At 37.8% G+C, this 26,786-nt stretch overlaps 1 protein-coding gene and 1 pseudogene across 2 annotated transcripts; one reads left to right on the top strand and one right to left on the bottom strand.

Annotated features, from left to right (window-relative positions):
- Window positions 1–803: 803 nt before the first annotated feature.
- On the bottom strand, window positions 804–21,244 carry LOC104866859 (glutathione S-transferase A1-like). Of its 2 annotated transcripts, XM_010631074.3 has the most exons (7): window positions 20,684–21,244; window positions 16,974–17,081; window positions 13,740–13,791; window positions 9,961–10,093; window positions 5,077–5,218; window positions 2,832–2,963; window positions 806–1,087 (listed from the first exon to the last, which is right to left on the bottom strand). In XM_010631074.3, exons 2-7 carry the CDS (start codon window positions 17,058–17,060, stop codon window positions 965–967), a joined length of 669 nt encoding a protein of 222 aa, XP_010629376.1. In that variant the 5' UTR covers window positions 17,061–17,081; window positions 20,684–21,244; the 3' UTR covers window positions 806–964. The 2 variants fall into 2 exon arrangements, with proteins under 2 accessions (XP_033619228.1, XP_010629376.1); XM_033763337.1 differs by lacking the exon at window positions 20,684–21,244 and having other exon boundaries at window positions 804–1,087; window positions 16,974–17,077.
- On the top strand, window positions 5,692–7,445 carry LOC104866910 (annotated as a pseudogene).
- Window positions 21,245–26,786: the final 5,542 nt, after the last annotated feature.

Raw genomic sequence — 26,786 nt, 5'->3', positions numbered from 1 at the left:
GGAAATGGATACATATTGAGGTTATACTCCTAAGTGAAATAAATAAATTACATGTGCAAATATCGAAGTTTCTCTGGTGTGAAAAACTATAATGGTACATAAGATCCTAATGAGATAATTGACAATGTGAAATACGAAGAAAAGGGCTAAAGGTGTAGGGAAAGTGGGAAGGGTAGGGAAAAGCTAATGAGGGAAAAGAAAAAAATATTAGAAAATGAAAAAATGGAAATGAATTGTTTGTAAAGCAGGAGGGGAGGAGAGGGAGGGCAGGGACAAGGGGAAAAAATGAGAACCAAGACCTGTCATGTAAAGGTACAAGATCCCAAAAATGAATGTAACTGTACTGTATACCTAAAATGTACCAATAAACTCAAGTAAAAAAAATAAATGTACCTTTTCAAAGCACCCAAATCAAAGGTTAATCATATTCAGTTGATTCTCTCAGTAAATCGTCACAGACTGGCTTTTTGAAGAAACTTACTGTAAGGATTTCAATGATTGGATGAAGGTTAATAGCAGAGGGAAAAGCTCTATTCTTTGTGAAGCATTAGGGGATGTGTGTATCTAGCACATGGGGTGTTGGAAAACTTCATTGTATTATTGACCAGAAAAAGTTATTTTCTGTGCATGTGTGAGGTCAAATACAAATCTGTAAACTTTCTAATAGACTGAGTGATATCATAGGACAATTCTTGGAAAAGTAAAGCAAACCATATAATCCACATTGTTAAAGTAAAAATTTTATTTCCAAGGAAAGGACATTCAAAATCTAATTACATATCAGATCTTAATGTAAAAAAGGTTTAAGACTTCTCAGAGGAATGTTATTATGCAATTATCATATGTATTCAGAAATGGCATATTATCCCATAATATCCCATAATGGTCAACCTTTACTCAAATAATTTCATTATTGAAAATTTTAGATGTTTGTTTCCCATGGGCTTGGTCAAGGCCAACTTAACTAAACCTTGAAAATCTTTCTGGCTTCTTCTATCATTTTTGCAGTAACAGGAGGCTTCCTCTGGCCACCAGGCTGCAGAAATTTCTTCACATTAGGCAGGTTACTGATTCTGGTTTTTAGAGCCTGCAACACACAAGTTATAGTCTCAGTGGTGGATCTTAAAGTTAAAATCAACTTTTAGAACACACTGAAAATATTTCCCCAACTCCCTGAAAAAAAAGACCAACCGAGTGCTTCTGTTGTCCAGTGTGGAGCTGGAAACACACTTAATTGATAAAGAATAAAAGAGGGAGAATGGATGACTCAATAGCATCTTCCTTGAACACCTTTAAAATTTTTTTTGAAGTCATAGTATTTCCTGCTTTTTAAAAAATTTTATTGATATGTCTGCGATATGTAATGATCACAGTCATTGTGGGGAGTTGGTATGTGCAACTGACAGACAAATTCTGTTTTTATCTCCTTCTGCTCTCCTCCCTCACATTTCCCTATCTCTCTTGATGCTCTTCCAATTTTGCAAAGATCTATCTTTCTATTTCCTATTACCTGTCTTTTATTTTGCTCTTCATTTATATTTTGGATTACTCGTATAAGAGAAATCACAACAGTTAAGCTGTGTGTTTTATTAGTTTCACCTAATATTATGCTGTCAAGGTGCATCCATTTTCCTACAAATGATTTGAGTTAATCCTTAATTATTGCAGAATAGTACTTCATTGTGTATAAATACCATATTTTCTTTATGTATTCATCTGTTGATGGACATATAGACTGTCTCCAAGATTTAGTTATCATGAATTGTACTCCTATAAATATGCATGTATCACTGCAATGATATCTTTACCTCTTTCAGGAAGATACCCTACAAGAAAATAACTGGGTCAAACAGAATTTCTAGTTTCACTTTTTTGAGGATTTCCATCATGGTTGTACTAGTTTATATTCCCATCAACATTGTAGGATTTCTTTTCCTTGCAGCCTCGCTATCATTTGTTATTGGATTTTTGTGATGACAGCCATTCTTTCTAGAGTAAGATATTGTTTTCATTTGCATTTCTGTAATGGCCAGATAAGTTGAATATTTTTTTCATGGATTTAGTGGCTATTTATACTTCTGAGAAGGGTCTGCTTGTTTCAGTTGCCTATCTTTTGATTGGGTCTTTTATTTTGGGGAGCCTATATTTTTATTTCTTTATACATTCTAGACATTAGTGCTCTATCCTTTTTAGACATGTGCTCTTGTCATCCATTTTCTTTGTAACATGAAGAACAGCGTGTCTGTCAAACAGAAGCAGAGAGATGTACTTGAACAAAGGTAGAAGTGGAAAGACTGGGTTGGAAATGAAGATAGAAAATATTAATCAGGGGCCAGACAGAACCAACTTTCACACTAATGGTATTGATGGGTATTGGGTGAAGGTCAGGTTTACAGGGTGGGAAGCTATGGACACAATAATACAATGTCTGACAATGGGAGCTTTAGTTGAGGGAAGGTAATCAAATGGATAAATGCCTACTCAAATGGACTCAATATGCAAAGACAAGGACATCTGGGATAAAGGGAATCCCACATAGATCAGGAGCAAGTTCCACGGGGAATGAAGGGAGGAGGCAGTGAGAAAGATGCAGGACCTTGGTTCTACTCCTTATATGGATAAATATTCTTGGAGCAGCATTCAGCTCTTATTTCCTTGCACAAATAATTATCTGTATGCCACAAATCCAAGGTCTAGAAGGTCACTGGAGGCATGGAGGAAGGGGTTGAAGACCTGAAGGAGGCTGGAGTCAGAACCACACCATGGAACCAAATATGAGATTCGCTGTGGGAGATGTGGGGCCACCTCTGTGAGGGCAGTGGAATAGTCACCTGCAGCAGAGGGAAGTCAGCCAAAAGACTCGCATCAACCTCTTCAACAGAGTAGACAAGTTCAACCAGGTGAATGTCAGCCCTGCTCAGCTTGTTGCCAACAAGGTAGTCTTGCCCGTGACTCTTTAACACCTGCAGAATTTGAGAAGACAGACTGTGAATGCAGGCACAGTCAGACTGGGACCCCTGCTTCCCCCTGGGCCTCTCAGCCTGACTCTGCTATCCTGCTGCTTCCCTGATGGGTGTGGAGCTCCAGACCTTTTTCAGAGCCCTGCCTCCTGAGGGAGGTTGAGAAGTAGGCCTTGCTCACTCCTGTGTTAGAGCCCAGGCACCCCTTTCATTGTCTTGCACATACTGACCATCCTTCTCCACATTTTCTACATGTGCCAAGGGCTCAGCTCCGGCTGCCCCACATTTCCATCTGTCCACAAGCTGGGAGGAGCAGCCCTGAATCCTTAGAGCTCCTCTCGGCTCTCTGTGTGCCATCTTCTGTGGGCAGCACTCCACGTTCACAATAGCACCCTTCATGCATGTGCCGACCACTTTAGTGCCATTAATGCGAAGGGTTCTCATCTCTATTCTCACTTCCTTTCATCTCTCTGGGATCTGAGATAAACCGGGGTTAACTTGAATTTATCAATTCCTTTGCAAGATGGGCTCCGACTCCTTCCTTAGACTGGTATAATCTTCATGGAAGTTCCCTAGCAATGGATAATGCTGATATCTGCAACTTCGTAATGCATGGAAAGTTCTATCTTTGACTGATAGAGGAGTAAGAGACTTGGACACATGATAGAGGTAACATATCTGGGTGATGACTATGCATTCATTCAATATTATTTCAACCTTTGTGGATGTATAAAATTCATATAGTAAAATCCTAGCAAGGTATGTGACTATTTTTAAAAGTACTCCAGCAGTATGGAAATCAGAGCAATTAAAAAGCAAAATTAAAGGTGTAGGGGAAGTGGGAAGGGTAGGGGAAAGGAAATAAGGGAAAATAAAAAAATATGAGAAAATGAAAAAATGGAAACAAAGCTTTTGTAAATAGGAAGGGTGGAAGGGGTGAAGAGAGGGCAGGGGTATGGGGAGAAAATGAGAACCAAGACCTATCATGTTAAGGTACAAGATCCCAGTGATGAATGTAACTGTACTGTATACCTAAAAAGTACCAATAAACTCAAAAAAATAAGTAAAAAATAAAGCAAAAATACACAGGATACATCTTCTGAAGAGAAACTCTTAAAGATGTCAGTAAAAACCCTTGGTACAAAAACAGAATACAACAGCAAACACCTTATTGTAATATACATAACTTATTTTTGCATGGAGCTTTTAGATATCATAGAGTACATGATTTAAACTGCCAGAGAACCTTTCACCATGTGATGTGTTCTAAACCACAAGGATAGAATGGTGTGTTTGATCTTAAAATTACCATTCTTTTCATTGGGTAAGCCAGCAATGAATTAACTTTTATTGAGGAGAATAAGTGAAATGAGTATTGATGGGTTAGTTCTCTAATTTATTTATGTAGTTCTATGTTCCTTATAATCATTTTTTGATTCTTTATTTTTATTCAGCTTAAGTTCAAGTGGTATTTTTTCTTGAAATATCCTTGCTTAACCTTCACAAAGAAATCTTAACTAAGGTAGAGATTACATTTATAATGATGGACCTTTATATGTTCAGTTTGGATGGTTTTCTTCTCAAGACTGAGAGCCATATTCCCAAATTCTGTAGTGTTTTTCTTATTATCTCTTCACATCTACTCCTCTCCATCTCTCCTTGTTTAGAGTCTTCATATTCATCCCTAAAACACTACAATATTCTCAAATTGGCATCTGCTCTCATGTCTCTCTACACCCAGGTCAGAATACTTTGTGACATGCTGTTCTCATCAGGTGGCTCTAGAATGCAAGCTCAGGGCCTTCTGTAGGATCCACATGACCTGAAAAGTGGCTCAGAGTCTTCCACTCACTAAGTTTTCCTTGTGAACATAATATTCTGCAAAATGGTAAATCCGAGGTTGGGGCATAAGATGTTGAACTTTGGCTCAAAAATTCTATCTTTGGTATAACCGTATAATGCCTCCTCCTGGTCCACTTTTAGATATTTCCCTGAGCCTTACTATTTCCCTGCTGGTGTTTTGAGGGCTTGCTGGAACATCAAAGTTCTAGGAGAACCCAGCTTTTCTCCAGACCTCTAAACTCAGTGACCCCAAACTCTGATCAGCGTCACCTACTTTTTCAAAGACAGGGAAGTAATGATTCTTTGTTTTGTCTCTGATCAAAGCCATCTTGGTATCTTTTTGATCTGGAGGAGTCAGTGGCAGATGTGAGACCATTTCATATAAATCTATGATGCCTTCTGTATACATATCAATCCTGAAAGACAAACACATCCAGTCAAATGTTTCTTTCTTAGACTTTATGGTTTAAAATCAGTGAATAAGAGCATTAGGCAAACTAACTCATTTCAGTGGGTACTTTGTGTATGTTAATCATTACACTATGAGTTTTACTTATACATTAATATTTACCTCTTACCACAGTCCATAGGGAAATTCAGAGAGAGGGAGAGAGAGGGAGAGAGGAAGGGAGGGAGAGAGATAACGTATCACTTGGGCTAAGGTGTTGTGATTGATCTAATCAGTTTTCCTTCCTGGTATTATGAAAATGACAGTGTCTCAGAGTAATTAGAAACTCAAAACCTAAAGACCAGCTATATCTTGAAGATCAAAGTATTAACCCAGGAATTAAATGAAGAACAGTACCAACAACAAAAATGGAAATGAAAAGACATTTAAGCAAGGCAAAAACACAGACTTCCAGCTCACCAAAGGCATATTCTTGGGAAAATGAGGTGGAGAAGTCTGACAGTCACCCACCTGGACACCCTGAACTGATAGCATAGGAAGTAACAAAATAGATGAATGAAGCTCTAGAAAAATTCAAAACAAATAATTTCCCAGATAACCACAGAGATGGTGAGCAGAATGAAAGAAATGATTAGTGACTCTAGAACAGATTTTAAAAAAATAGATGAGCTCAGGACCATGATGGAAACTGTGAATGCCCAGCATAAGAAAGAAATAGAAACCATGAAAACACAACATAGGAAAGAAATGGAATCCATGAAACAGATTCAAATATATATCCAGGATATTAAATATTTTATTTAAAGTATTTGCAGCAAAATGAGTGGATGTGAAGATAGAATATCAGATATAGAAGGTAGGATGGTGGTCAGTGACCATGACAACAGAGATCTCTTAAAAATAGTAAGGGACCATGAGAAATCAATTCAACAGCTCCTAGATGATGCAAAGAAGAAGAAGATTATAAGACTTATAGGAATTCATGAAAAAGCAGGAGAAAGTACAAATTACAAAAAAATAAAAATAAACTGCTCACAGAATTAATGACAGAAAACTTCCCAAAAGAAGGGAAACAATTTGACATACAGATAAGTGAGGCATATAGGACTCCAAATAGTCATGATCAAAAAAAAATCTATGCTCTTCCCTTCAGAGGACATCACTTGCTGCCACTGCCACTGCTACTGTGGCCACCACCTAAAATTTTCTTAGACTCCGGGCTCCCCTGCTGCAAGGAGTTTAGGGAGGAAAAGTGGAGCCGAGGCACCAGTGTCCCACATCTTCGCACAGCCTTCTGCCTGATACTGCCCCAGCTAGGACTGGCAACAAAATATGGCTGCCCTTCCCCTTGCTCCTCCTGATCACTTTGCCACTAGAGCTACTTCTGGGGGTGGCCGCTTCCTTAGACAGCGACTTTACCTTTATCTTTCTGGCTGGCCAGGAGGAGTGTTTCTACCAGTGCATGCTGCTGAAGGCCTCTCTAGAGATCAAGTACCAAATTTCAGCTAGAGCAGGATTAGATATTGATTTCCATCTTGCCTCTCCAGAAGGCAAAACTTTAGTCTTTGAACAAAGAAAATAAGATGGAGTTCACACTGTAGAAACTGAGGTTAGTGATTACATGTTCTGCTTTGACAATACATTCAGCACCATTTCTGAGAAAGTAATTTTCTTTGAATTAATCCTGGATAATATGGGAGAACAGGCACAAGAACAAGAAGACTGGATGAAAAATATTACTGGTACAGATATATTGGAGATAAAACTAGAAGACATCCTGAAATCCATCAACAGCATCAAGTCCAGAGTAAGCAAGTGTTCACTTATAAACTCAGAGCATTTGAAGCTCGTGATTGAAGCATATAAGAAAGCAACCTTAATAGAGCTATTTCCTGGTCTATAGTTAATTTAGTTGTCATGGTGATGTTGTCAGCCATTCAAGTTTATATGCTGAGGAGTCTATTTGAAGATAATAAGAAAAGTAGAACTTAACACTCAACTACTTAACAAAATTGAAAACAGAGGCAGAAAATTGCAGTCGGTTGTTGCCATGAATAGTCAAGACCATTAGTCTTTTCCAAAATGTTTTCAGGCATTCTTAGTAAGTGTAAAACAAGTATAAATTTAATGTGAAAATCTTCACTTTCTGTGCAAGTTAGTTTATTGATCCAGTTACACTTAAGTGTATAACAGGAATATTTTATGAAATGTTAAATCTAATTGAATTAATCCATATTAATAACTGTATTTTTCTAAGTTTGAAAATATTTTACAAATATCAGTTGTTTATTAAATGAATTAACACAGGGCATAAATGCAATACCATACAACCTGTTTTTACTTAGATACTTCTTTGTAATGGTGGCAATTACAAATTAATTGCAGACATTTTTGATATATCAAGTTATAAATCAACAGAATTATGTAATTATGGATTAAATATATCAATTTTTTCCTATTTACATATGTATTTCTTCTAAAAGATAGCTACCTTTGAAATAAAGTAATATTTTTGTGATTTTTAAAACAAAATATATTTCAATATAAAATATTAGCAAAAAGTGTTAATTTTATATACTTAGCTTACATTCCCAAAACCTGATATTTTATTAATTTTTCAAACATCAAAGTCAATTTAATATCATTAAATTAGGATAAGTTTTCTCTTTGAAATGAAAATATATAATTAAAGGTTTTCTGGGCCGGGGATTTAGCTCAGCAGTTCAGTGGCCTGCCTTGCAAGCGCAAGGACCCGAGTTCAATCCCTGGTACCCCCCCAAAAATAATAATAATTAAAGGTTTTCTGAATTGAGGATATATAAATAAAGTTTGCTCAATTTCTGTAAGGATGCATTCAGTCACAACAGCTAAAGTACAGGATTTTAAAATTAAATATGAGATAAAATAAATATATTTTTATATTATCTGTCAACAATGTTATGCAAGTTTTAACACGATTATTGACTTTGATAACACATTACCAGAAGTTGTGAAGGAAATTCTGCTCAAAGGATCTAGACCTAGTGCAAATAAATCTTTTTTTTTCTGAGTTCTCAAAATTATCAGACACAAAAAGAATTGAGCTAAACTTGAGAATAGCTGATTCAAAATAAAGTTTACTTAAGTAGAAATATAAATAAATATCTGCAATGTGATATGCTCATTATGACATCCCACCATAAGAGGAATTTCCAGTTAACTGAAAATAAAACTGTATTTGACTTTATTTTCTGCAATTACTGTTTTGAAATGTCTTTTATAACTCTTCAGGGACTATTTATGTATATGTGCTGCGGAAGCGAGAACTTCAAGAACTATTTCTGAAATATAAGCTCAACTATAAAGTTTAGCTTTGAGTGTAAATATAACTTCCATAAAATGAAAAAAAAAATCTACACCTAGACATATAATAATCAAGATCCTGGAAACCCAGCAGAACAGAATTCTACAAGCAGTTGGAGAAAAGAAACAAATCACATACAAAGGGAAGCCCATCAGAATCACAGCAGACTTTCTAATACAAACCTTCCAGTAAAGGAGAGCCTGGAGTGAGGTATTTCAAGCCCTAAAAGAAAACAACCTCTAACCTAGACTGATCTATGCTGCAAAACTATCTTTCAAAATTGATGGGAAAATAAGATACTTCCATGACAGCGAACACCTGAAAAATTTCATGAATACCAAACCAGCACTCCAAACAATTCTAAACAATATCCTGGAATAGGACAATGAAACTCACAACTCCTCAAGGCCCGACAAAGCAAATATACCAGGCAAGGCAAGAAATTAAAGTGAGAGGGGGGAAAAATAAAAAATAAAAGAGCCAATAACAGAAAAATATCATGACATGATAAGTCAGTACATATCAGTTATAACCATCAATGTTAATGGCCTCAATTCACCAATCAAAAGAAATAGACTGGCAGAATGGATTAAGAAGCAAAATCCAACAATAAGCTGTACACAAGAAACCCACTTAATTCACAAAGAAATTCATAGACTAAAAGTAAAAGGATGGAAAACAGTTCTTCATGCAATAGGAGCCCAGAAAAAAGTGGGGGTAGCTATCTTGTTTGCAGACAATGTAGGTTTTGGTTTGAAATTAATTAAGAGAGACAAAGAAGGCCGCTACATCCTTATAAATGGAACATTCAAGAGGAAGAGATGACAATCATAAATATATATGCACCAAATACTAATGCCTCCAACTATACAAAACAAATATTAATGGACATGAAAAACCAAATAAGCACTAATACAACTGTAGTGGGGGACCTCAATACCCCACTGGCATGAATAGACAGATCATCTTGACAAAAAAAAAATACTAGAACTGAACCAAGCCTTTGAACAAATGGACTTAATAGATGTCTACAGAGTGTTCCACCCCACAAAATCAGAATATACATTCTTTTTGGCTGCACATGGGTTATTCTTCAAAATAGACCACATGATAGCTCATAGAACATGCTTATGTAAATTCGAAGGAATCAAAGTTATCCCCTGTGTATTTTCAGACCATAGTGCAATTAAGCTGGAAATCGATAGCATAAGAAAACGCAAGATCTTCACAAACACATGGAAATTGAGTAACATCCTCCTGAACAACTAATGGGTCACAGAGGAAATTAAAGAAGAAATTAAACAGTTTCTACAAATGATCTTCCTAGCATGGTCCTGCTCAGTTAGCATGGGACCTAAATGTTCCCTGTATCACATACTCATGGAAGAACCAAAAATGTACTGTACAGGAGTCTCTCTTTCATATCTTTCCCATAGAGGTTGTATTTGGTGGCAATGTAGTTGAGAATGGCTCTGGACTGCACAAGCTTCATCCCATCCATCTCCACCATGGGTACTTGCTGGAACATCAAAAGCCCATCTATTGGAAAAGGGAAAATATAAAGATGGTGAAATGCTTATGAGTCCCAGTGGTTGTAGAAGAGAATATATTTGTGCAAATGACTTTTTTTAAAAGGGGGAGGGATATTACTTGGTTATCTTTAGGTAAAATAGCATTTTGTTCTTAACTTCATGTAGTCCTTCATTTTCTTATCAACCTTTCTTTTGCTTTTTAACCTATTCATTTGTTTTTCATTTCCCATCTACATACATACAATATCTCTCATATTTTTCTTTGTGTTTTATTCGCCTTCATGCATACTGTTATGGCTTGTGTCTAAAGACTCATGTAGTCATAGGAGGGGCTTTTTCACAGGTGGCTGGATCTACAGTGTGTGAGACCAGGATTACAGGTGTATGATTACTAAATTAGTCCACTGATTGGGTTGGAATAGTTCTGAATGTGGATAATGGGAAGCCCCACACTGGTGTGAGTGCTCTCCACTCTAACAGTGTGTGGCCTAGATATAATATAAAGGACAAAAAGAGGATCACTTGCTGCTTCGTACTTCACTGATGCTACCTTCTGCCTGCCCTGTTTTATCCTTGACTGTTTCTCCTCTGCAATGCCCCTCTGCCATCCCACTCTGCCTTGGAGTCAGCTGACTAAGGAACCAAACCTCTACAAACTGTGACTCAAATAAACCTTTCTTTCTTAACTTTTGTTGTCAGGTACTTTGTCTCAGCAATAAGCGAAGAAACTAAGACAAATGCCATCAGAATGTTTAGAGGTGAGCTCCGAGAGTAACCTTCATATGGTCATGATATTTATCAAAGATTTTAAGAAAGGTTTCTACATAGTGATGTCAACCTGTGTTCTTCCAAGTGTGCATTGTTGCTGGGATATCCACTCCCCAAAAACCATAAATGAAAAAGCTCATGATATATTTCTCTCCTGTTACCTGATGCATTTTCTTGCATGTATATCAGTGGGTGAATATTGTGGGATCATGAACTGACTATAGCTCATATATAAAACAAGCAGAGAACATTTACAGAGCTGTGGGAGTTGTTTAGGGACAAATAGAGAGATCTTGCCTTTTTTTTTTTTATTCCTGAGAGAATTGGAAGAGCTCCTCAAGAAGCTACATCTCCAGTGATGAATGTAACTGTACTGTATACTTAAAAAGTACTAATAAACTCAATAAAAAGAAGCTACATCTCATATTTTACCTTTGCTTCTTCTCCATCATCCCCACTACCACGCTTACAACATGTGAGCATTTGTGAGTGTGAATTCTGTTACACACTCAATTTCATTGGATAAGAAATGCCTAGCAGAAAAAAGACGTGTCTAGCAGAATAATAAAGCTTCCTCTTGGCTATGTCTGGGTGCATCTCAAAGATGTGGCCTTGGGTACTATATATGAGCCCTTACCTATTCCTTTCTGGTACTGTACTCTTTCTCTGTTTCCTGGCCACCCTGAACTAAGCATCTTTGCTCCAACAGACCCTTAAGGCCTTGAAGCCAGCTGACCATTCATTGACTGAATCCAGGCACCAATTTAAACCTGTCCTCCTCTAAGGTGGATGTTGGGTATTGTGTCTCAGCAACAGATAACCTGGCTAATGCAAGAAATGTGCACTGAAGAAGTGGGGTCATTGCTGTAACTATGCCTGGCCATGTAGTTTAGAAGGTTTTGGAACAGCTTTGTGGCAGGAGTTTGAAAGTTTGGGGATGTTCAGAAAGGCCTAGAAAAACCTTAGAATTTTTTAAGCAGAGCTTGATGGATGAATCTGGTTGGAGCTAAAAAAAAAAAAATGCTGATATGAATGCAAACAATAAAGACCAGGCTTAAGAGATTTCAGTTGGGAACAAGAACTCCATTGGTAGTTGTACTAGAGACCATGTGCATTACACTTTGGCAGAAAAATTGTTTATATTTTTCCCAGGTCCTGAGACTTTACAGGAGACTGAGATTAATAGCAATAGATTAATCTTGCAAAAAGATATTGCAAGACAGCTCAACATTCATGCTCTTGCATATGCCCTGGTAGCTGCTTTTAGCCAGATGCATAATGAGACTTGGGAACAAAAGGCAGTGCAGAAAATTTTGAAAAATGTAAATTTGGCTCAAAAGGAACCACATGTAAGTTAGACCCCAAAATATGTGGCTGATAAAGAGATGAACACCATTAAAAAGATTCAAGTATTTTGTATAGGGACAAGAAGATGCCTTGAGCTTGGTAGAGTGCTGCATGTCTGTAATTCTAGCATTCTGGAGGCTTAGGCAGGAGGATAACTGTGCATTCAAGGCCAGTGTGGGCTACATAGTGAGTTCAAGGCCAGCCTCAACTAGATAGACCCTATCTAAAAAAATGCCTTGAGAGGATCTGAGAAATCAACACCTATTGTAGGCTCAAAGGTCTAAAACTAAATCTTTCATTTGAGGAGTGAATATTTGGGCTGTCTGCTCAAGAAGATCCTCCTAGGGAATTAGTTCCCTAACATTGATTTCACTGTGCTCAGTCATCCAGACTCTCAAGAGTCCACTGAAGCCATGGTCCAAGGGGGCATGGCGATTGCTCCAGCTGGCAGCTACCCTCAGTATTGTCCACCAGATGCTGGTTTTACTGACATGCAGAATGCAAGAACTGTGAGGTCGTGAGGGAAGGCTTGAGAAGATATGTAAGGACTTCCTGATAGGGCTGTTATGTTAAGCAATGGAAATCAAAGTTACAGTGGAGATCCCAGAAAGTTAAAGATGTCAGGGTCATGAAACATTAACTAAGAAAAACTTTAGGCCATGAGTACAACTGGCTCAAGAGAGAAGCCATGTGACCTATACCTGACAAGTCCATATGAATGGGTCTCCCAAGTTCTTCAGAACTTACATTTTACCATAGAATTCTCAGGTGCCAGATGCAGAGCTACTGGACTCTATGTTCAGCCTTCTGGATTTCTGTTTTAATGTGATCCCGCTCTTTTCTATGCCCCCTATATCTCTTCTCTGGAATAGGAATGTTAACTCTGTGCCATTGTACCTTGGGATTGTCTAACTAGTTTTTTTTTTATTTTTACAGAGGTTCATAACTAAAAGTTTGCCTTGAGTCTCAGAAGAGATTTGAAGTTGGACTGCAGGAGGTACTGAGACTTTAGAGAAGGAATTATGTTTCCAAGTGTATGTGGAATAGTTATATTACATCAGCTTGAATTGTGAACTTGGTATTTTCTTTATTTGAAGATTAAACATGGAAAATTATTTGGTTGTAAAGTTGACAAAGGGTGCATTGTGACCATTAATAATGATATGTCAACTTCATTGGATTAAGAAATGCCTAGCAGTAGACCATGCTCCCAGGTGCGTCTGGGTGGGTTGTGGAGTTGCAGTTTTGGGTACTGTGCTTGGCCTGTTGCCTATTCCTCTTTGGCACTGTTTCTGTGTTCTGTTCCCTCTTGTCATGAACTAAGCACCTTTGCTCCGCTATCCCCTTCTGCCATTATGTTTATGCCTTGGAGCCAGCCAGCCATGGGCTGTATCACAAAACCAATAGCCAAATTAAATCTCTTTTCCCTTAAGTTCTGCACATCAGGTATTGCGCCTCAGCATCAGGAAAGCTGGCCAACAGTGTTAAAACTTCATATTGCAAACCCTCATCAGAAACATTTAGGCACTTGATCTTACCATTTTTTAACTTTTCCAAATCTTCTGGACACTTTATAAATTTTTCTTCAAACTGGAAGAAAATGTAAAAAAAATACTTCTTAGTTAATTCCATAGTATTATAGTCTTGTAAACCTGAACAGTACTTGAAGCGATGTAATGAACATAAAAAATTTTTAAATTCTGAGTCTAAGAGCCAGGGATTTAGCTCAGCATTTCGGTGGCCTGCCTTGCAAGCACAAGGACCCAAGTTCAATCCCCATTATAAAAAAAAAAAAAAAAAATTTTTCTGAGTCTGGAAGTGTACACAGAGGTATCTGATCATGACCACTCTTGCTGTGCAGAAGCTGTTTAATAAGCATTCCCACTTGTTGATCGTTTGTGCTAGTTTACATGCAACTGAGGTTTTGTTCATGAAATCTTCTCCTATGCCAGTGTTTTCAAGAGTTCTACCTAACCTCTCTTCCAGCCAGTTTAGCATTTCTGTTTTAATATTTAGATCTTTAATTGATCTCAATTTTGGTTTAGTGAATGGTGAGAAATATAGGTCTAGTTTTAATCTTTGGCAAGCTGAAACCCAGTTTTTCCAGCACCATTTATTAAAGAGGCTATTTTTTCTCCAGTGAGGGTGTTTGGCTCTGTTGTCAAAGATAGGTGGCTGAGTGTGTCTGGAGTTGTTTCTGCATCTTCTAATCTGTTCCACTGGTCCTCAGGTCTGTTTCTTTGCAGTTCCATGCTGTTTTTTATCATAGTAGTTTTACAGTATAGTTTCAAGTTGGGGATTGTGACATCCCCAAATTGTCTTTGTTGCCTAAAATTACTTTTGCTATTCTAGGTCTCTGCTTGTTCCAAATGAATCTTTGGTTTGTTTTCTCAAAGTCTGTGAAATATGCTGTTCGAATTTCAGTTGGGATATCATGGATTCTATATAGCAGTTTTGCAAGTATGGCCATTTTCACTATATTATAAAGAATCATACATTTATGAAGGATGGATAAGGGTGTTCCTCACGCTTAAGTAGACACATTGCTATGAGTCGGTGGAGCACACTAAATGTTCTCTTCACAGACCATGACCTCACTGTTATGACTTGTATCTAGATGTCTCTCTAAAGTCTCAAATATGCATTGGTGGGGCTTTTGCAGTGTGACTGGATGATGAGTGTGTGATACTTAAGATTGGGTTAGTCCACTGATGAGTTTATAGCTAGATGTGATTTTGGGAGGTGAAGCCTAGTTGGAGGACACAGGTCACTGGACATATAACCTGGAAGGGTAGGTCTCCCTCTTCTCTCCCTTGAGCTCTCTCTCTCTCTCTCTCTCTCTCTCTCTCTCTCGCCTTGCCAACATGCCATGAGCAACTTTTTCTCTACCATGCTCCTCTGCCATTCCATCCTGCTTTGTAGCCTGTCAGCTATGGACTAAAACAGCAAACTGTGAGCCAAAATAAAACTTTCCTCCTTTAATTTGCAGTGTCACTTATTATGTCCCAGTGACAGGGAAGTAACTAAGACACCCTGTGCCTTTCCTTTTCTGCTTTCACTTGAGGGGCAGCATCCATAGTGTTCATGATCTTCTTTCCAGGAAGCCCCTCTCTCAGTTTCCAGGAACCTCTTATCTGTCCTGAGAAGAGTTTTTACCGGTAATCCCTCTAGAAAGAAGCAATCACTGAGTCCTATCAGCATTTCCCTTCCTTTAAAAAGCTACAAGAATGTCCTTAAAAGGACAGTAACCCCTCCCATTCCCTATTGAAATGTGCTACTTACTTGTCTCAACCTTAAGAGAGCATCTAGCCTGCCAAAGTGCAAGTAACAAGTCTTCTTTATTCACCTTGAATCTTTGGGACCTAGCACAAAGCCTGGCATTTAATAAATTCCCCATAAAATAATTGTTGAACAAATGTATTCCATCTATAACAGGAAATTTGTTGCTGTCCAGTCTATCCTCTCAGTTGCATTTTTAAAAATTTAACTATACTTAGTTTTGTATATGTTTTTATTGTATAAATTTCTAGTATGCATAAAATACACATAACACACAAATCCTCCTATCAGTCACCGAGTAGCTCCAGTAATTACCAACTCGAGCTAATATAGATTTATCTTAATTCCCATCTTCTCTCCTCCTCTAGTCATAATGTTCAACCACTTCTAGATGATAGAGAGAACTTCTGCAAACAGCCTGAAACCTACAAAATGTTAAGGAAATATAAAATAACCACTCTGTCTTTTGTTTCTGTAATTTCCTTTGCTTTGCTTGTTTCTTAGAACCAAATACCTGAGGTTTTCCCATTAAAGCTTAAAGGAATGTATCCTAGTTTAAAATTAACAGATGCTGGAGGTGCTTAGCCACATCCCAGGATGAGACCAGATGTGAAAGCTAAGAAAACAGTCGCCAGGCCCTAAGTCCTAAAGCTTTCTGTAGATCATATGATTATAAAGGAGTTAAAATGAAAGGAATGTCACCAGTCCTGGTTTCCTAACTTTTGTGGACTGGAATAGCTAAAGATAGATGTCCTAAAAGAAAATTCTACATTTGGGTTAACGCTGAACTGTCTTGTGACCATGATTTGTGATGGGAACTGTGGGAACTGGAATGTCTTGTCACCTAAAATTAGGTCATGATTGTAAAACTCCTATAAAAGGCAGACTGTAACCCAGCCCAGGGCCAGTCATTGGCACTGCCATTGGTGCAGGCCAATCCTTTGCCAGTAAAGTAAATGCTTTTTGTGTGTGTGTGTGTTTTTTAACCCACTCTTGCATCTCTCTGTGTTACTTACCATTTCCTTCCACAACATAGGTATCAGGGATTGAACTTGGGTCTGTGCCCTTGCAAGAAAGGTGGTGGAACCACTGAGCTAAATCCCTGGCCCATAATAAATTTTTAAAGTAACAAAAATATCACACCTAAAAGCACACTAAAATTAACTATAATTCTTAATATCAAGTAATATCCAAGTTTCTAATTGCTGTGTAAATGTCCTAAATTATATAATTGTTTCAATCTAAATAAATTCTACATGTTGTAACTGTACAAAGTCTCTTTTAAGTTTAAAATATATTTGTTTAGGTGCTTTTTGCTGGAAAGATAATTATATTTTTATTTGGCCAAATTGTTTTATTTTTTCTTAATAAATAGGGATATTTTTATTTATGACAAAATTTTTCACAGGTTTTTGAGGAGAAAGTCTTCTGCTTAGAAAATGGTTTTGATGAAGTCAGTTTTAGGTCCAACATAAGAAGAACTGAAAACCTACCTCAACTCCAGCTGCAGCCAAGAGCCACCGGATGGACTCCATCCTGCCCCGTCCATCGAAGTAGTGAAGAACTGGTTTCCCTGCCATATTGGGAATCTTTTGGTTTCACTAAATGCAAGTGAGTGAATGAATTAATACACAGAAGCAAAATGTACTTTATGATTATGATTAGTGATCCAACAACACAAAGGAGTATTTACCTCTTCATGGAAGAGTTAGAGAAGTCGCAGAAACTTCCTTGGACCAAATTCTCACTCACCTGGGTCCGCTGGCGTGAAATTACACTGAATCTGTTTTACAAGGCCATTTTCTCTACTTTGAGGATATAAACACACAGCACAGGTCCCATCCTGTGGAGGGACCTGGGAGTCTGAAAGGGGCCTTAAAACCAGAGGACGTCTGACAGGGAGAAGATGACAGGAGCAAGGTCCCTGTCCAGCTCTTTGGCATTCAAAGTCTCTCTCCAGCTCAAATATTCAATGAGGCTTAGTTCTCCCTGACTATAGCCACAATCTATCTTCTCCCCATAGGAGCAGGTGTGTGGCTTTTTCTTCTACTAAAACTCTGCTTTTCCATTGCTGATTTGAATTTTACTTTATACTCTGGAAAAGAAGTAATTGCTGCTTTAACTTTTATTTAAAGGAAAGTAACCTGTGTTGTAAAAACTGCAACTAACCTGCTACATAACAGGCAGCTTCTTGTTTTTTTTATCCTCATTTAGTTATAAAAATTGTTTGATATAGAACCATTGTCATTCTAAAGTTACAGGAGGATATCAGTGATGTTGCATGATCTAGGAACCCGACATTCCCACTCTTCTTTGACACTAATATCTTGGAGCTTCTCTGTAACAGTATTTTACAAACTCTGAGTCATCATTATCAGCAGGTTATAAAATCAACACCATAAGTTCTGCGAAGCATCTTTAAGTTCCAATGTCATAGAAATTTTCAGAGGAGTGTCATCTTTCTGTGGTAAAGGTAAGTAATTTTTGGTGATACTTTAATTTAAGTTACATTAATATGACTATGCTTAGCTGCCTGTATGTGCTCTTGGTTGTTGTACAGTGTAAGAAATACACCCAACTGGGACTGGCCAAAGTGTGATTGCTGTGTTCCAAGGCTTTCGGCACTATGGACATTTTGTGCTGAGCAAGGCTTTTTGTTGTGGCTGTCCTTTGCACTGGGGTGTGTTCACTAGCCGCATCCAGTGGCATGATGTTGTACTCCTCTCCACCCCCATTTGTGACAATCAAGAACATTCTTTACCAAATGTCCACAAGACACAAAATCACCAGTAGCTGATAGCCACTGATCTGTTCCAAGCTGCCTGAGGGAAGAGTACATAGAAGGGAGACAGGATGAGCAACTCAAAAATTACAAGGCAGGCTCTGCAGTGGGGCTGGGCAAGTCAGATCAGGATTGCATATCAAATCACTGAGTTCAGCAGAAAACAAGGATTCAATTACCCCATTATTTCCTCCTTATCTCTTTATCTGCTTATTTTAAAATTTTTATTAGTACACATTTGCCATATATAACGATTATATTCATCATGGGCAGTTGGCACATGTATATAACACATTTAATTCTTTTTGGAAGAATTACTTCCTAACTAACAACTATTGAGCAGTTTCCCTGTATCAAGCAATCATTAGGATTGGTAGGGAAAGAGATAACAGCCTGACTTAGTCTCTGCACTAAAGAGACAAAGCACAGGCTTGTGAACACTGACAGAGCAGAATGTGTCCTATAATTGCTGCACCTTATGGGTTCCTGTGAATTCAACACAAATAATGTAATTCTCTTAGGCAAGACAGAGTCATGGGAGAAGGCTGCCAGGTTGAGAATCAAGGACTTGTCCTTTTTGCCCTGTAGGGCTTCTACCTACCAGTTTACCATCACCTAGCCTCAGCTGTTTTTGTATCCTTCACCTTTGTCCTTTCATATATTTACATTAGGGTTGCTCCCCATGGATATATAAAGAAGTATAAAGAAGCTGCCTGCAGCACATCATGCAGTGCATGTTCTCCATCACCTTTTAGTATCTTTGCCCACAGGTAAAGATACCTGGGGCCTCTTATATTTCATGGGGCCTCTTATATTCTGAAGCTTTCCAGTACAGTTGTATTCTTTTTATACTGATAATGATTCCAAGACACTACTGATTCTTATTATGTTACATCTTACGTGGTGACTTTGGTACCTTATGTACTTGTTCTGCATTCACAGATACATCTTTTTTCCCTTCAGGACTGCCCAAGGTAGAGAGGAAGAGAGGATCTGAGAAATCATCTGGTTCTTCCTCCAAATTTTTGAGGAATGGATGGAATGTTGTGATTGCCAGCTAGCCTGTATGTGACAAAGTTTAGATTCAAATCCAGTCCTTCTGACATTCATACTAGTTTCTTCCTGTTATGTCTAATTGCTGAATTTTCACAGCCTACCAAGGTTCCCTCCCTACAAACATTCACTGGATTATGAGCTCCCAGGAAACAAGAGAAGTTCCTAATTTGTTATCAGAGCATATTTTGCAGAATTCACTTCATAGTCTGTATATCAGACAACAGGGTAGCTCAAGAGTCACAATGTTTTTTTCCATTTCCTTTATGGGCTTAACATTTAAGAGTGTAGTTAGCATAGACTATTAATTGATAAGCTAGGATTATGGTAACAAAATAATGAATCATTATGAATCATGCTGATTATTTTGATAATCCTGATAATTCTGTTTACAGAATTCTAAAAGCAATGAAAGCTGCCTACATAAAAAAAGCAAATTGGATTTAAAAGTATTGATTCAGCAATAACCCTATTGGTAGCCCAGGAGAATAATTAACTTGGCAAATCAAGGGAATTAGTCTATTTTCTATTAGACTGTGAACATGGCAATTCAAGAGAAAGGCATTGTTGTTTTTCAGTTTGCCCAAGAATTAAGTCCAATTCCATCTGACTTACTATTCTAAAGACCTATATACTTACATTCGCTTCATTTTGAGATTTTGAACACTGCCCACCCTTTGAACTCAGCACCACTGAAAGAGAAAGAAGGGGAAGAGGGAGAAAGACAAAGAGAAGGAGAAAGAGGAGCAGGAACAAGAGGAGCAGGAGATAGAGGAAAGGAAGGAAGGAGAAGGAGGAGGAGAAATGTCCTGTTCTTGGCCAATTGCAAAGGAACCCACATGGACATTAACTCAGTTATAGAATGTAAATTTGGATTCAGATTGGCGGGCACAGATTATTGGTTTCCACTCTGGACATTTGGCTTCAAAGGCACAAGAGTCATACATCCATCCAGATCCATGTTCATTGCTAAAGTGACTTCCAAAATCTGTGACCTTCCTAAATAGAAATTCAGTATTTTTGTGTGTTCTCCAGTAGAAATCACACTAATGCCCCCTCTTTAATGTCCAGTACTACTTTAGTGTAAATTCCTGTGCACCTCCTTGCACTCCTGTGGTTATAGTTTTAGATTGCTGATAATAACGCCACTCTCCCTTTTCTCATATCATCAATTACTTTCTAAAGTAGTTAATTTTCTAGTTTTCTAAATTGTTGGTTATTGTTTTTCCTTAAAGAACTAAGAAACAATGCTTCAACTGCCCCACGACCACACAAAGAAAACAGAAGACCATGAGGTATTCATAAAAAGCACCACACAGTGAAACAGACATGGTAACATTTATGAAGATTTAAAAAAGCGACACTAACCTGAGCAAAGCTCTGGCTGCTTCTATTCAGTGCTTCAAGGCTGGTTGAGTGTGGATACTGTAGCTGCTTTAATATTTTAACAACTCTTGCCCTGGAAGAGGCCTGGGTCCGATAGGGAGCAGCCACTCCCACAGCTAAAGGTTCCAGAGTCCATGGTTAATTACTAATGCTGCTTTTCAATGTTATCTATGAATGCACTAAAAGGGTTTGGCGTTCATTGGGTTGCCCTAGAAGGTACTTGAAATCTGCTTCTGGAGGATTTCATAAAATAGGCTGCAAAGTTTTATGGCATATGAAAAAACCTTGTGGTGATAAGAAGAGAGGGCCATGGGGGAGTGGTTTCAGGAAATGAGTCTTGATGGAGAAAATTGTGAGATCATAATCTATGTATGTTAAAAGTGTGAAACTATGAATACAGTTGCATAACTGTACTGAGATGTCCCAGCCCCAGATGGGAAGATCTCAGCTGCATTACGAGGGTCATTTCTTCTCTCATTGGTTATACTTCATCCTTTCTCTCTAGCCAAGCCCTTGCATACGTTGGTTCTTGCTTGGAGCACACCTTGTCCCTCCCCCCAGCCATCCTCTCTGCTTTCCTTATCATATTGCTCTGCTCTGATAAGCTAGCTGGCTTCCCCCACTGAACTAATAGCCCCTTGATGGTATGTTTACTAACAGTTGTCAACAATATTTAAATCAAATCCCAACTTCATTTTATTTCATCCAAAATAAGTTAATGTGTGTCCTTTTAACTTTTTTTGAAGTTACTGAATTATAGTTCAAAACATCCTTTATCCAGAAAACATTGTATGTAACCTGAGTACAATTGTCAAACTGAGGGATTTCACACTGATATGATATCGCTAATGGAACACCAGACATTTCTGAGATGTCACTAATTTTTTAACCAAGACTCCTTTTCTAGTCCAGAGTCCCCTCCAGATTCAACACTGTACTTTTGGTAAGTGTAATGTTGATGGTGAAGTTTCTGATGATGGATGGGATTCTAGTGATCAGCTTTTGGGCAAAGAGAACCCAAAAGGTCTGAGCAAGTACATCCCAGCAGCCCTTGCCCACCATCCTCCACAGTCATGAAGATGAGGAAGAGGAAGCCTTGGACTGTGGACATGCACCCTGCTCACCTCCTGCACAGCACTCAACCCTCCCTGAGATATAAAACTGAAGTTTAGATGATTGTGGAAACACATGACTCATTTATAGAAAAGGCACTCTCTGGATTTTTTTCTGTGCTTGCTTGTCCATTTAATTGAAAAGGAATGAGGCTGAAGCCACATGCATTCATGAAATCAATAGAGAAAATACTGTTAAGGCAGGGCATGAGAAATTATCAAGACACAACCTTACCCTTTAACATTTCTTCCCTCCGGGCACTTGAGGGACAGGAACTACTGAGAGTGTCCATGACATCTGCCCCAGGGAACTAGTCACACAGAGGCTGCATCCATCTAGAAGGAGTGTTTTTCTCAGTGGCACCTCTATCTAGAAGGCTGCACTCAGTAGAGTCCCCAAAACACTTGCTTTCTGCTCACAGGGTAGACAAAGGGAGTATGGTCACTCAGCTCCTTGGATATAAGGCTATATTCAAGCCAAACCAAAAATTAACCCTCAGACTGGCTCATAAGAAATTCATATGTCCATAGTCTTTACAAAGGCAGAGCATGCTGATTCTTTAAAATTATGTGTTCAAACTCCACTATTTGTATTTATTTTATGACCAGGTAAAAATGATGTTGCTGCACGGATTTACGATGTGTGGAGGGGAGCTGACATTTGTTCATGGCCAGTTACCTGCTAGACATTTTCCGAAATACTTCTTCAGTTCATCCTACAACAATGGCTGAGGGCAAATTTCGTTGTTATTATTCTTATTTTACAGTTGAGGAGACTGATCTAAAGTAATTTGGCCTAAGTAAGTAGTGGGCTTCTCATTAAAATTCTGTTCTATTCAAAACAAAAGCCAACTTTATTTCCAGTGTTAGTGCCTTTCAAAATATGTATGCACAAGAGTCTTTCAAAGAATTGTGAACTATAATCAGTTTTTCAAGAGGAGAAGATCATTAATATATCTGAATTCATTAATGTGTAAGACTTTTTATAATGTTTGATAAACTTTCTGTTTCAGCTATGTGTGTGTTGTAGGAATAGATATCCTATTCATGTGGTCCCTGTCCATAGGAATAGACTTATTCAGTGGATCCAATCAAAGACATTTGACAGCCCTTGTGACTTTGGGTGGGTCCCAACAGAGAACCAGAGAATGTAACCCAGTAGCACCATCATAGGACAGAATTAGTGTCTGAATAGAAAGACACAAGACTCCTTGGAAGCAGAAGTCTCAGTGCCAACACTCAGGGAGGAGTGATTACATTACCTCCCCATCCGAAACTCCATTTAGAACACATTCAAGTTGTCATTGATGTTGTAGACATTAGACAAAACTTTCTATTTCTCCAATGGAGGCGCATCCGCAAAGGCATATGTGATGTGACTTTTAGACTTCAAAATGTTTTGAATTTTCCATATTTTAAAATGTGCAGCACAATAGTCTATCCTGCAGACAGTAAAATGTCATTTAGAAACATAATTTACTCTTCTCTCTTGTGATGGGAGAGTCTATATATTGCACTTTCTTATCAGGGACAGGGAGATGGCATGATTCAGCAAAAGAAAAGGGAGCATAAACATCACACAAATGTGTGAGGTGTGTGTAATTGTGAAACTAGGTTATTGTAACTTTGCTTTGACCAAAGAAGTAATTAAAGCAGTTGTTTAGAACTGTGATACTATAATATTACCTAAGTCATGAAGACTCAAAATTGAGATTTATTGTAATTATTAGTCTACATGACAGAATTACTACATTCTTATTTTGTCTTTGCAACTAATTAGCTAGATTACAAGTCATGTCCTCTCTCAGGATTTTAACCCTTTCCTGGCAAAGAGAATGGCTAAGGCAAGGTCTCTCCACCTCAGCATGACTGTGCATTTGGACCGGGTAATTATTTGTTTGCATGTAGATTATTTTGAAACATCCCTAGCTTTCATAATCTTCCTACTGTTGGAGCAAACTGAACCCAGGAAAGGAAGACACCCAGGAAGTCAAGGAACTCAAAGAAGACATACATAAAAAGCTAGCTCAGGTAACCAAAATGATACTAATCATGACTGGGCAGTTTAGTAATGAATCAGAACCTACAAAGGGGTACAGAAATCCAGAAGATAAAAATATCTATTACAAATATGGGCATTAGAACTGATAAATATGAGCAAAGTGTTAGAACCAGGAGACAGAGCTGATGCAGGTGACTATATACTCAGAGATAACTTAAAAGTCAAGAAGAGATTATGGAAAATGATCTCCATCCAACGGTTTATAGATGATGCAAAGAAGATTACTGCAAGCTAAACTGGAATTAGTGAAAAATCAGAAGATGGCAAAAAAAGGCATGAAGACCTGTTTACAAAATCCTACCAGAAAACTTTCCAAGCATCAAGAAAGAATTCAATATATAAGCATATAAAAACAATCAGAAAAGAGCTTCTCCATGACACATCATAGTCAAAGCCCAACTCAAGGACAGAATTTTAAAAGCTGTTAGAAAAAAGCCACAAATCACTTATAAAGCTAAACTCACGAGGGCAATAGCAGATGTCTCAACAAAAAATTTAACGGCTAGGAAGATTTGAAATGTTTCAAGGCCTCAAAAAAATTTCCATTCCAGACTAATACATCCTGCAAAACTATATTTCAAAATTGATGGACAAGTAGGGTATTTCCACAACAAAGAGCACCTTAAAAATTCATGACCAGAAAAAATTAAGTTATGTTATATACATGTACCAACTTCTCACAAGAAATGTAACTATTATGTACTACACACATGTACTAATAAACTAAAATTTAAAAATAAAGAAAAAATTCATTACCACAAAATGAGCATTTCAAGATATCATAGACAGAGATATTAAAGTTAATATTGCTAGAAAGTCTACTAGAATGAACACATCAGGCAAGATAGCAGTGAAAGAAAGGGGTAAAAAATGAATTGGCAACAGAAAAATAATTCAATAACAGAAATAAGTCACCATCTTTCATTAAAAAATCTCAGTGTGAATGGTCTAAACTCTCCAATCAAAAGACATGGACTAGCAATTTGGATCAACAAACAAAACCCAATGTAGGAAAAATCAATGTAGTGAAAATTGCCATACTTCCAAAACTGCTATATAGAATCAATGCAATCTCTATTGAAATCCCACAAGCATGCTTCATGGACCTTGAGAAAACAATCCAAAAATTCATTTGGAACAAGATACCTAGAATAGCAAAAACACTTCTAGGCAAGACAAGGTAGGGGTATCACAATCCCCAACTTGAAACTATACTACAAAACTACTGTGATAAAAACAGCATGGTACTGGCAAAGAAACAGATCTGAAAACCAGTGGAACAGATTGGAAAATACAAAAAAACTCCAAACACACCCAGCCACCTCATCTTTGAGAAAGGAGCCAAACACCCTCACTGGAAAAAAGATAGCCTCTTTAACAAATGGTGCTACAGCCCGGGGATTTGGCTCAGTGGTTCCACTGCCTGCCTTGCAAATACAAGAACTTGAGCTCAATCACCAGTACAATAAATAAATAAATAAATTTAACAAGTGGTTTTGGAAAAACTGGGTTTCAACTTGCCAAAGATTAAAACTAGACCTGTATCTCTCACCATGCACTAAATTAAAATTGAAATGGATTAAAGATCTAAATATTAAAGCAGAAGCACTGAGCCAGCAGAAAGAGAAGTTAGGTAGAACTCTTGAAGACATTGGTGTAGGAGAAGATTTCGTGATCAAAACATCAGGTGCCCATGAACTAGCACAAACAATCAACAAGTGGGATCTCTTCTTTGTAAAAAGCTCTACACAACAAGAGAAATGACCAACAGTGAGAAGAGAAAACCCACAATGTGGGAACAAATTTTCACCAGCTGTTCCTCAGAAAAAGGTCTACTAACTAGAGTATATAAAAAACTTTAAAAAATCAGACCTCCCAAATTCAAAGACCCAACCAAAAATAGGCATCTGAAATAAACAGACATTTCTCAGACAAAGAAGTAGAAATAGCAAATAAACATATGAAAAAATGTTCAACATCACTGGTCATTTGATTGATGTTAATGAAAACAAAGCTGAGATTCCACCTCACCTCAGAAAGAATGGCTGCTGTTATGAAATCAACTAATAACAAATGCTGGCAGGGCTGTGGGGAAAGAGGGACCCTCCTCCACTGCTGGTGGGTGTGTAGACTGGTGCAACCACAGTGGAAATCAATATGGAGATGCTTCAGAGAACTAGGATTAGAGCTCCCTTTTGACTCAGCTGTTCCCCTACTGGGTATCTTCCCCAAAGAATTAAAAGAATCATACCACAGTGATATATGTGCACATATGTTCATAATTCATGATAGCCAAAATTGAGAAACAGCCCAAATGCTCATCAATGGGAGATTGGATAAAGGTATATATATTGGAATACTATTCAGGCATAAAGAGTGAGAAACTAGAGACATTTATAGCTAAATGGATGCACATTGAGGTGGTACTCTTAAGTGAAATAAATAGGACACACATGTGTAAATACCAAATAGTTTCTCCAGTATAAGAAACTGAATGTGTAAATAAGGACTAAAAGGTATATTAGAGAATGCAAAATAGGAAGAAGAGATGGAAAGGGGAAGAAGAAGTGGGAGGGGGAGGGGAAAAGAAAGATGGGAATGGAATTAACATAAGGAAAAAAAATGGAAACAAAGTCTTTGTGGATAGGGAAGGGTGGAAGGGTTGAAGGGAGGGCAGGGGAATGGGAAAAAATAAGAAACAAGATGAATTATGTAAAGGTGCAAACTTGCAATGATGAATGTCATTATATTGTACACCTTAATTGTACCAATAAAATTATTTTTTAGAAAAAAACCAATGATATACTACATACAAGAAATACAATTAATCTGGGCTAGTGATTTAGCTCAGTGATTCTGACGCCTGCCTTGCAAGTGCAAGGTCCTGAGTTAAATCCCTGGTACAAAAAAA

The sequence above is a fragment of the Fukomys damarensis genome, unplaced genomic scaffold (assembly GCF_012274545.1).
Source record: "Fukomys damarensis isolate Sample0158 unplaced genomic scaffold, DMR_v1.0_HiC HiC_scaffold_14, whole genome shotgun sequence".
Lineage (NCBI taxonomy): Eukaryota > Metazoa > Chordata > Mammalia > Rodentia > Bathyergidae > Fukomys > Fukomys damarensis.
The sequence above is the reverse complement of the archived record's forward strand: the minus strand, read 5'-3'. Positions and strand labels throughout refer to the sequence as shown.